This window comes from Lissotriton helveticus, chromosome 5_1 (genome assembly GCF_964261635.1).
Source record: "Lissotriton helveticus chromosome 5_1, aLisHel1.1, whole genome shotgun sequence".
NCBI classification, from domain to species: Eukaryota; Metazoa; Chordata; class Amphibia; order Caudata; family Salamandridae; genus Lissotriton; species Lissotriton helveticus.
This window is the reverse complement of record NC_136065.1, coordinates 323479286-323491439: the sequence shown is the minus strand read 5'-3', so window position 1 is coordinate 323491439 and position 12154 is coordinate 323479286. Positions and strand designations below refer to the sequence as shown.

At 43.4% G+C, this 12154-nt stretch overlaps 1 protein-coding gene across 1 annotated transcript in view; it reads right to left on the bottom strand.

Annotated features, from left to right (window-relative positions):
- Window positions 1-418: 418 nt before the first annotated feature.
- Window positions 419-12154, bottom strand: part of SCNN1D (sodium channel epithelial 1 subunit delta) — an 83531-nt gene continuing 71795 nt past the window's right edge. The window contains exons 10-12 of the mRNA XM_078640377.1: window positions 4248-4303; window positions 3971-4046; window positions 419-850 (exon numbers count right to left, since the gene is read on the bottom strand). Of these exons, the coding sequence (XP_078496503.1) occupies window positions 419-850; window positions 3971-4046; window positions 4248-4303 (564 nt within the window). The remainder of the gene's footprint in view (window positions 851-3970; window positions 4047-4247; window positions 4304-12154) is intronic.

Sequence of the window (12154 nt, the reverse complement as noted above, 5' to 3'; positions counted from 1 at the left end):
CTGGTGTTCATGAAAGGTGTCGGTGTTGATGATTAAGTGCTGGTGATGAAGATTAAGTGCCTGTGCTCAGCACCGAAAACTACCAGCTCAAATTAAGCACTGGCCTGTACGATTTGTGATACTATAAGGCTCCTGCTCTTACAGCAGGCATATTTGCTTTGAGTTACTATGGGTTACTCTCCCTTTATAGGACCTATGTAACTCTTTGAACTTTTGTGGACCAGTAATCGCTCAGAACTACCTACACACAAAATCTGAGAAAACCCATTTTACCACCCTGTCTGTTCAATGCCAGTTATGGAGTGGCGTGAAACTTATTCTTATGCCATCTCAAAGCACTGTAAAAATGGGTGGAGGTCCATCTTTCATACACCAGCGGTGTTGAATGCATATAAATATCAACAGTAACAAATAATATTCACAAATGAGGGTCCGTGTCCCATTTCTCGCATGTCCAACGCACACTTATTCCGTGGTGTGGGGTGCACTCTGGGAAATGCTCTCTCTTGAGTCTTGTTCCGGCAGGCAGGATGTCCGGGAGGCATACTTCTGCTGGCCGCGAGCCACAGAGGCAAGTGACCCGGCTGCCATCTTTGATTGGGGTCACAGCTCTGTTTTCTTCCGTGTCTTCTTCGCTGGGTTTCCGGTCATCAGTTTGTGGAACCGTGCGGGTCCTGTTGCAGTTGCATGCTGCAGCTGCAGGCCCACTGTGACGCCAGATCCGGAAAGTCATGATGAGACACATAGCCGCAGCATCCAGGACCAGCTCCATCAGCTCCGCCACAGACAGCACAGACGAGCCGAACCACAGGCCCCATAAGGACCCCATGCTTGACAACAGATCGACCACCTGAAATGGGGAACAAAGAAAATAATGTCTGCAATATAACATGTATAGGCTAACACAGCCCCCTATGCTTATTACTACTTTGAGATTAGTATGTGCTGTGTGATGATGTCATGAAAAGAATTACACAATCATGCTTCAAACTGGATTAGCATTTTTTCACAAGTGGAAAGATATATTATTTGCACATTTAAGTTCAGAACAGTGAAACAGAGAGGGTTGGGGTGCAGAAAGCAGAAAAAAATTGCAGTGCTCCTAGTTGCGAAACTCACAATTGCCCTGTCACATTTGGAGAAGGAGGAACTGTATTGTTTCTATTGATGGAGCCACAGCCAGATCTGCTGTAGGGAACCTTTGACTGGCGGCCCAGCCACCACTGGGACTCCAGGTCACAGTGTTGGTCGCCCATCCCTATTTACGATGGGGTATCCATAACTAGATTTCCCAGGGCTGTCATGGGTGAGGAATCGGGGTCCCAGGCAGGGAATACTTTCAATTAAACCCAACGGAGGGAGAAACCTTTGCCACAGCCATTTTGTTTTGCTTAGCACCAATTCCTCGGTTTTGAAATGTCAACTTTTACTGCAAATGCCACACCAGTAGGTGCGGTAAAGGCTTTATAAATACCTTCAAAGGAGGCGGGAATCTCTAAATAGGGTAGTCTGTAACCTGCCTAGAGAGTGGAGTAAAGCATCAGATTCAAATTACAAATAGTGATAGGATACCTGACAATGAGAAAAAGGTGTAGGAGGACAGTTGCTTAATGACCTATTGAAAATTATTCCACAAGCTTGTTCCTCATCGCTCCAGTGGCCTCAAAGTAAGTTTTACACATGTGCACCTGACTACCTGATGTTCGAGATGCCGGAAGAAATACAGGAGGTGACTGACAAAGCAATAAATTGGATGGAAGTCCTTCAGCCAGACCTAAAAGTAGAACCTCAATAGCTAGGCCTTATACTGTCCGCCAGGAAAAAACTTCCAAGTAGACACCAAGATGGAGGTAAGGTGGTCAAAATTGAGCCACGGTAGAAAGGAGTGCTAAATGTTACTTTAGACTATGAATAAGAGGTTCCTTCTCTTGAGGAGTTGGATGTGTTTACTTAGTAAAATACTTAGGCTGTCCAAGAACCTGGTTGGCTAAGCTGGGCCACCTGAATGACAGCAGAATTTGGACCGTTCTTGATTTCCTGCAGAAATTTTCTGAATCAGACTTGCCAGAGCAAAGGCATGTGCAAACATCTTTCTTCAATCAAGCATCAGTTCAACCTTCAGGGAGGAAGGACCCATGCTCACCCCACAGATGCAGCTGGAGGTACAGTGGCTTGCAAAAGTGTCAGTTGGTGGGTGCAGGCAGACTTCAAAGACCCTGTTAAGTGCTTATTCATGAACGTTCGTCTCATGGAAGGAGAGGATAAACCTGTTAAAAGTTGTCATCTCTATTGTGGAGTCCACTGATGTGGAAACCTGTAAGGTTTCCACTTGCAGGTCCCAAAACAACATAATTTCCAGCTAGTATGTGTTTGGGGAAGAGTGTCCCCTGGCCTTTTCAAATAAAATAGCCTAGCAGATTACTGATACAGTCTTCAGAGAGGGGAAGGTATTTGGAATGCCAGAGTCAAGACCTCCAAGATGTTATGGATACCTGTTGAAGGTGTCATGAAGGTTTTTGGCAGTTCAAAGAGAACCAAAGCCTGAATTAGGAGATGACAGTCAAGGCCAAGGTGGACTCTGATAGCTCCATTGATGAGTTGCCAAGGCGCTTCATCGAAGTAGGAAAAGAAGTCTACTGGTAGACTTATTTTCCCACTGCAAAGCAGATTCATTTCTTATGTTCCTACCTATTACATGAAAGTAATTATTATGCATATCTATTAAAGGCACCTGGTTGTTTTCCTTTAAGTCTTGTAGGGCTTGACAAGTGTCAGCATCCTGAATATTTGTAGATAGAGGGTAGAACAGAATAATGCACTCTTTTTGTTGACAAAGAAGTAGTAAGAGAAACAGCCCGTTCCCACTTTTAGTACAGGACTTGTGCTATTATTCCAACTACGCCTAACTGTGGCACTTTCCCCCTCACATCTTGTGGCTGCTCACCATATCTAGGGACTTCTATGACTTCATATCACAGGGCTCCTCCCTGGCATAATGGTTGCCATGTTTTGCATGCTGCAGGCATCCTTGACTTGACAATACCTGCTCCAGCTACAATTCATGCTGGCTCTTTGCATACTGTGGGCATCATTGGCATTATGATGGTGCACATTCTGGCATATTATTGGAGCTGTTTGATTTATTGTGGTCATATATGGCATTAATGCATGCATTCTTGTTTACTGATGGCCATGGCACAGTGGTGGCCATTTGGACAGATTGTGGACATTGTTGTCTTAATTGTTGCCATCTCTGCATAACAGACTGTAATTATAAGGGAACGATGGACATGTCTGTCATGTGATCATGATACATGAGCATGCGAGGCAGAACCTGTCCATGTAGGGCTGAAGTATATGTAAGTACATGATGAAAACTGCACATTAATGTTCGAGAGAAATTCCACTTATTAAAACTAGAATATTAGCATTTCGTGACAAATATCTTGTTTTTTTCACTACAATAGCAACCTTTACCTTTGGGCAACTGGGTTTATGAAAAATAAAAATTCTTTATTTAATAAAAAATGTGAGTGTTTAAAAAAAAAACTTGCAAGCTGATATGGGTGTAAAATGACTGCCCAGTGGAAATAAATGTAAAACTTATATTTAATTGATAATTCATGCTGAGTTCAGAACGATTTTGCTGAATGGTCTCTTTGGTGGCAGAGGGGACTTGCTGGTACGTCATGATTACTATATGAATTGTGTGAATAAATTCATCATCTGCATTGAAATAGCTTTTATGCCATAATCACTACTGATGTCTGAGGCATGGAACAGTATGATTGGCGTAAACTGTAATTTGTCTAAACATATAAGGTTTATTTAACATGTTGGGTGGCATCATTGCTTTATCAGCCTGTAAGGTTTGTCTGCCTCTGCTGTATGAGGAATGAGATTGTGAAATTCATATAACTTCTAAAACTTTCCCCCTGCCACTCTGAAATCGATTGTGGGGCATACTTACTGTCATGGCAGCTGTCTCGTTGATTTCCTTCTCACTGATCCCAAGGAAGAAGATATTGATCCTGGACAAATCTTTCCTGTGTGAAGAGAAAGGTATTTGTATCAGTCCAGACATATGAGCACCCAACAAGGTATGACACAGCATCCTGGTTGAGAAGGTATTAGCATAAGAACTGACAGCCTGTCAGGAGAACTGGCTTAATCAGATTTGCCAATAGACCAGCCTGCCTCTCTTAAAGTAAAGACAACTTTTTGCTGGTCTACCTTGTCATTCTTACCTTAAGCTTGTCCCGTTGTATTGCTCAGGTAAATGCAGCAGTCGTAGAATCCGTTCCTGAAATATGACAACATTTAGACATCAGATTTAAGGGTCAGTTAATAATGGATTCCCTGGCAGGACGAAATGGCTAGGAAGTGCCTTATAATATTAGTAGTGCAGGTTGTGAAGGAGTAGGAGGTGACAGAGAATCCTTGTACTTATAGGAGATTAGAGGTCACCAAGAATAGAAAGAAGGTCATGTGTCCAGATCTATAGATCCAGTGTGCGGTAAGGCATGGGCAGTGAATTTAGGAGACAATGTAGGACCAAATTGAGACGCAGGTGAAGTAAGTGAAATATTACGTGATTAAAGTCAAATTTTGTGACACAATCTGTGGCAATATTATCTAGCTGACATTGTAACATGCAGTCATTCATACAAAATAGATCACAATGAAGTGCAGAGGTTTCTAATGACAAAAATCATCACATTCAGCAGATACTATTCATCCTTTTATTCGCTAACAATTATTAACTAGTCTTCTCAACAACACCAACCTTTGAATGGTAACCCCCCATAAACGCGGACTGGACTGACAACCTCACCTTCCCCGTCAGCTTGCTCAGCATCAAGCCAACACACCAAGTTCAATCAAAATAAGAGCAACAAACCTTCAAAGCCTTCAAGCACTTCCCAAAAGAAAAACCCAATCCGAAATTCATCTCTTGCCTGCCATCTCCACTTCTGACATCAAGAAGCTTACAAATGTCTTCATTATATTTCTGGAAAACCTTGTGAACTCCCATTCACCAAACGAAACATGCAAGTACAAGCCAAAATCTTCAGTATCCTGAGCAAAGACCATGCCAACAGTAACACTCCATCCCCAGGCTGGAAAGATAATGAAAGTAAAACAGAGCCCATAGCACTCTTACCCTACTTTAGGCCCTCCAGACAACACACTGACAACTCATCACATCAGCCAATTCCAAGTACATCATAAACATCATCAATAAAACTGCCAACAAAAGGAGAACACATTCCTGACAAACAAGCACTTCCTCAACCCTCTGCCAGATTATCCTCCACTGAAAAATGCTATGCCATCCAACACTTATTCAGTGAAAAATAAACATATTCTGAAAGCAAATAGACAGCACAAATTCTGTCTCTTCTCTGACATCCACCCCCTCACACTGCAACCCACAATAATCACCCTTTATACTGCTCTCTTTTCAGTCCTAGCCAACATCCTCAACAACCTCAAAGCCTGCTTCTAGGAAGATGATCATCAAAGCCCTCGCAGGAAAGTTATCATACCCCTGCTTACCATAATCAATGCCTCATTTACTCAAGTAGTCTTCCCAGAAGCTCTCAGGGCAGGCCAGATTATCCCACTCTTAAAGAAACCCACATCGCCAGATAACAGACTATCATTCTCTTACCCTTCATCGTCAACAACAGCAGCCTATGCTACAAATAGTAGATCCCATCAACAACAACCATCTCCTGCATGACTACCAATATGGTTTTGGATAATGCTGCAGCAGAGAAACGGCTACCTTAAAAATCATGGACAATGTCCTTCTCAACACAGATAAAGATGACCCGTACTCCTGGTATTGAAGGGACCTCTCAGCTTCCTTCACCTCTGTTGACAATGCCACTATCATCCAAGCACTGAATTCTTGAATGGAATTCACTCCTGATGCCTTTCGCTGGTTCTGCTCCCACTTATCAACTGAACATCAGTTTGTTCACCTTGCAGTTCCAGGTCCCATAAGACTCCGATCACCTTCAAAGTCCCCAGAGTTCCATTTGTCTCCTGGAATCTTAAAGCTCTACAAAGAGCCCTTTGGGATTCTAATCACCAATAGCAGCATCAAAAGTCACCCACACACCAATATTGATGATACACTACTCTACTTGAAAGCTTTATCCCCTTCAGATATTAAACACTGTCTGCACATCATCCAGAACTGGATGCCTAACACCTATCTCAAGCCCACAAAAACTGAAGTCCTGCTATTCACTAACAACAAGCAGCGTATAGTCCAAACCTGGCTCAAGGTCATGAATCTGGACAGATTCAAACCCCAACTTTCATCCAACACCAAGTTACTCAGATGCACCCTGGACAACAATGTCCCCATCAAGGACCTCATCACCTAGATACACAATACAATCTAGTAACAGGTCTCACCACTAAAAAAAGTGAATCCATTCCCCCAGAAAGCGATATCAGAACTCCTGTTTATGTTCTAATACATTTGCATCTGGATGGTAGTAATATTCTGCTCCATGGCTTTCCAAACTGGTCATCCTTTAGGGAATTCTACATGCAGCATTACACCTCTTCAAGGGCCTGAACGAATATAACCACAAACACCCACCCTGATGGATCTCCACTTGTTCTACTTGCTGACCCACACCATCTTCAAAACCAGGTGCGTCATCTGCAATCCCATCACAATTGGCAACCCCATCTATCTAGCTGTCAAGTTCAATGCCTCTGGTGGCTCTCATCACATCCAAAGCCAGGACACAATTAGACTGGAGACAAAAATTACAATACGAAAAACCAAGACAACAGGCCATCTTCTTCTATGTGCCCACAATCCGCAGTGACACCTGTATCCATCACACGGGGTGGACAATACAGGAAATGCAAGCCCATAATTGCAGGAGAAAAATGCCACCGTTGCAGAACTGCGCAATTCAAGTGGCTTTAACTGTGGCAAACACAACAGTGGTATCAGTATTTGAGCAGACTGATAAAGGCATGGGATACGAAGAAAAACAAATATCAACAAACATCACTGACTCTTGGTACTTAGAGGATAGATACGATTTAGTAACACCTGCTTTATTCACCCTGAAAAGATGAAAGGCTAAGTGATACTGAGTGGGATTGGCATTTGAGCTACAGGTCACAGAAAATCTCCGTTGAGAGTGCACAAAACCAAGTGACCAATCTTGGCGACCCTCGACATCACCATTTGTTGTCAAATAAATATTTTAATATGAACAGTCGGGAGTTGAGGCAGAATCGTTCCCTGGTACCGAGAGATGTGCACTTAGGACTTTGATTAGACTGCGCATTATCTTATATTTTTAATAAGATATTCCTCTTCTGTATCCTTCATGTGAGCTATGAACTAATTCTAAGTAAACAATCAGACAGATATGTTGCCAGTATCCTAGAAGTAAAAAAAAAATCTCAGTGTGCTGTGATTGAAATAATTTTCAATCTCATTATGAAGAAAGAAAGAAAGATTCCTCTTAAGAGTGTAAGACCAGACCTTTGCTCTTATGTACCAATAGAAAGGTTTATTGGAAACAAATGTTTAAATAAAATGAAGTGGGAAAGAACATGTAGCTATGATTGGCTCTGGGTAAGGTACAAACATGCTTGGATTGCACCTGGGGATCTTGGCCAAGTCAGCCATTTTTGACAGACTGCCATTAGCGAATACAAGTCAATAACACTTTTTTATACGGGAAACCCGCTGTGTTCCTGAAAGCATAAACTCTTCAGCAAGAAATGTTTTTGTAAGTTCATTGGTGAGACTGCCAGCTGAAAGAACAGCTCCAACAGGAACCATGCCAAGGATCTCACCTACAACTCAGTGGCTAGAAGCAGAGACTAGCAAAACTATTCAGAGAGAGATCTGAGGCAACTCCAGAGCCTCTTTGAGTCGAAAGAAGGCCAAATTAGTCTCCGATGATTTGTAAATATGCGACGCGTCTCTTACACATTCGAACATATTTTATTACTTTTGGGATATTTGTTTTGCTATATACCTAACTGCACTGAATGTAATTTACTAAAATGCATAAATTCTAATCATAAACTTAACAATATTTAAGAACGCATACCCTGGCAATATTGCCACAGGAGAACCAAGAAAAAACATTTTTGTTATGCACTTTATAATTGGTCGCTACTATGATTACGTTCCTATGCTACTTTAAGCGCAATCTATCAAATCATATTTGATTTTAGGTTTTTATACAGCTCATAAGCTGACCTGAATAATTTCCAGGTGCACTCAAATGTTGCTTTTAAGAAAAACGATGCATACTAAGTTAAATTGGTTTGTCCAGGTTCAAACAGTTTGGCCCTGTGGGTTGGCAGAGTTTAGCCCATGAATCCAAATCGTACATTATTCTCTCAAAGTATATTATCTCCTCCCCTCGTGCCTCTAGGTTTACATAATTGTATCACGCTGTACGCAAAATTATCTTTCAAGTGCTACATTAGTGTATTGTGCTTTATAAAGCCAACTTGCTATGTATTTTAATCATGCTATCATCAGTGTGACACTTTCTGGCTAATTTGTCTAGAAATACATTTGTAAAACTGGGTGTGGCTCCATCAAAAAGCAAACATTGGCAAAGTAAATAGGTCTGGCGTTGGCCACCTCTTGTTTTATTTTGCTTGTTTTCTGCAAACTTCATTGTTGGGGAAGCAGCCTGGTCCTGGTCAATCTAGAAAAAAAACCATTGACTAAAAGCAAAACTATTTTTGGCCTTAAAAAGCAGACATTGCCATAAGTACTCTATGGCACTGAATGGAACTGCTTTGCGTGTGGATGTGCTCGTTGAACAAGGGAAGAAAGAAGTCCCTCACAGAGAAGGTAGGCTCAGCTGATACAACTCTGGTTTTATTCAAAGTAAAATACACATTTGATCAATGGCTAAGCATGGTAAAACAGGGAAGGGAGTAGTGGGGTTATTTAGGGTTTGGTGGGCTGCACTCCACTGCAACACGGCATGGAAGGCATGAACTCTGTTGTACTGGTGCACGATAGCTTGATATTTAGATGACTACACCGTCCCGGCAAACATCTCTGTGCCTCCAGAGGAGCCGCAGCTACACAGAGGTGTGCACCTTGATTAATGTTAAACTAATCCGGCATGCGAATTCCACCCCCTTCCAATTTCCATAATATCGATTCTCCTTAAGGAAGTTATATTAAGTTCGTGTTTCACTTTTTTAATAAAGGTCTTACTTGCACGCGTCTCAATCCCTCAAATAGTGGGTGAAAATCCCATATTTTCTAAATAAGACTGAATCCATCCAAAAAGCAAGACTAATGAAAACGAAAACTAAAGTAAATTAAAAAAGAGACACCTGATGGCTTTTAGAAAACATAAGTTAGGAATACCAAAACTTTCGTCAGAACAGCACAGAGGGAAGTCAACACATTGTCTGGCCAACAGATGGTTGTGCCCAAGTTCCAGGGGACAATGTTTTAACACTGTGCAAAGGCTGAAGACAGAGAGTGACAGGCAAGGTCATAAAAAACATATTTCAAATATTCTTCTGACCGGATGTACATACTAAAACATTGTTGCCTCTGAGTAGTATGTTAAGCACAGTTTAGCAGAGGAAGTATGGAAGGGTGCAGGCTCATCCTCTATCAATGAGCGAAACTCCCTATGATCGCATATCAACGGACTTCATAAGGCCCATCCATCTCTGTAAATAAGGATTCCAACATGCCATGATGATTCTGGATAATGATACCAGCTATCCAGTGACTGATGTTCGCATGTGCATTCACAGCAGCTAAGTTTGTATCAGTTTTACTCCCAGGCATTTTTAGGAAAGGATTTCCAAATGAGATTCTTAGCGATAAGGAGGGAACTAGAATCATTTCTGAAATCATGATGTGCTTCGACTACATTCAGCTTACCTTCCAAAGTTCAATGGTTTTGGTGCTTATTGGGCAACAGCCGGGGGAAAATCCGCTGCCTTGGATATTTCATGCCATTCTGAAAATATCTCAATCGCCCAAATGATTACGGGCCAAATATACCAAAGACTTGCATTGCCTTTGCGCCACGCAAGAGCTACGCAACTCTTAGCCACTTAACCGCGGCGGCAATTCCGCCGTGGTGTGGCGGTTTTATGGAGTGGGTGGGGCCACGTCAACCAACGGACGTGCGCAGCACTACGGAGGTAGTGCTCGAGACGGCCGTTGGCCGACGGGCGTATCGAAGGGGCTCAGTTATATTTATCAAACCACTCAAGGACACCTTGCATAGCCTAGTGTGGCTTGATACGTCTAGAGTAACGCAAAGCTGCGCAAATCACTGCCTGGGGTTACTCTCCCCCAGGGAGCATTCCATGCATCCACCCATAGATTTTGGTGCATTCCCAGATTTATTATTACTGGTAGATCTGGGAATGTGTAAAAATGCTTCGACACCGAAAGTGAGGCATAAAGAGGAGAAATATCTTTATTTCTCCTAATTTCTTCCTCTGCAACACATCAGAGCTTCCTCTTCACTTCTTGAGTTTCACAAGAAGCTGAAGACCTGGCTCTTCATGTAAGCACCTTGGGGAACACACACCTACACACCTGCCCAAGCGCCTGGATACCCTCTTGTGTGATTAGCGAGCTATACAAATCAACATAACATAATATAACAGAGAGGTGAATGATATACAAGGGTAACAGAAGGTGGGTTGCCCTTCTACTTCCTACTCTTTGTGTTGGTGATAGAACATAGATACATCTGAACAGAGCCATTAAATGGATATCCTTTGGAACAATGGAGCATAAAATATCCCACTTTGCAGATGATGTCATGATCTCATTGCGAGACCCAGCAACATCTTTCACACCCCTCCTAGATATGTTCTAAGAATATGGGCCATTGTTTTTTTATATAAGGTATATGCAAACAAGTTAGAGATTCTCTGCATCAACTTAACAGCAGGGAATATCTGGGACTTAGAACTGAGAGAAGCCTTTAGAATCTCATTAGGTATAATTATGTATTTAGGCATTAAGACAACCTCATCTTTATGGGGACTGTATACTGTGAACATGCCGATCCTAGTTAATGACATTCAAAGTGACCTGAGGAAGTCAAACCATTTCTGCTTACTTAGGATGGACCGTATAGTAGGAATATGACACTTTACAACATCGTGTTACAACGCGTGTAATTACAACAAATTGTTAACATCGCAAAATCCATTACAATGCATGTCATTACAGCGCATGTCATTACAACGCATAATCCATTACAACGCAATTACTATGCCGCTGGCACCACGACACGAAGGGGAGCATGGGGGGACAGCGCCCTAGTCCCACACGTCGGGCGAGCGTAGCCTGCAGCGCGCCCCCCTGAGCCGCCCCCCGGCCAACAACCAATGGGGAGGGCTCTCCTGGGGACGGGGGGGGCGTGTCCAAGGGTATATGACCTGGCCAGCATCGAGGCTCGGCCTTTCTTTCCCGCGCCGAGTCCGAGGCTGCTCTGCGCTTTACCACCACCCCCCGCTGCTGTAGCAGCACGTAACAGTCGGCCGGCTTTACCACCACCCCCCGCTGCGGAGTTGCCAGTGGAGATGCCCGTGGTACCTGCCGTGGTACACGAGACAGCGGCAGAATTTACGAACTTGGCCCAAATGGGTAAGACAGTGGATGATATGTTGGGTTTAATGACTATGTTTCAAAGACGTTTAGACGCCATGGCAGCAGCACAAGGGTTGGCCCCACCTCCGGTACTGACAGTGGCGGATCCAGTGAGTCAAGTATGGGCTTAGCCTTTGCCAGCATGGTTGCCGCTGCTAGCAGGGTCACCATTGCTGGCCGGTCCACCAGTGCTGCCGCCTGCCAACCCGGTCGTCAGCAGCTTTAACACTCTGAGTGTCTTGCCAGTCACCCAACAGAGTGCAACCACCCTTGTTCCTCAAAGTGTCGCCCCTATTAACACGTCGAGTGTGCCAGCAGTATCCCAACAGATTGCCACTCCCATTGGTCCTCTAAGTGTCTCCAGCATCGTCCCTCAAAGTGCTACCCCCACCATACATCAGGGTGCCACCCCTGCCATGCCGCCGGCTGCGGGTCAAGTGCCGGCCAGAGAGGGGGCAGCACCTAGCACGACGAAGGTTACGAGTGGGG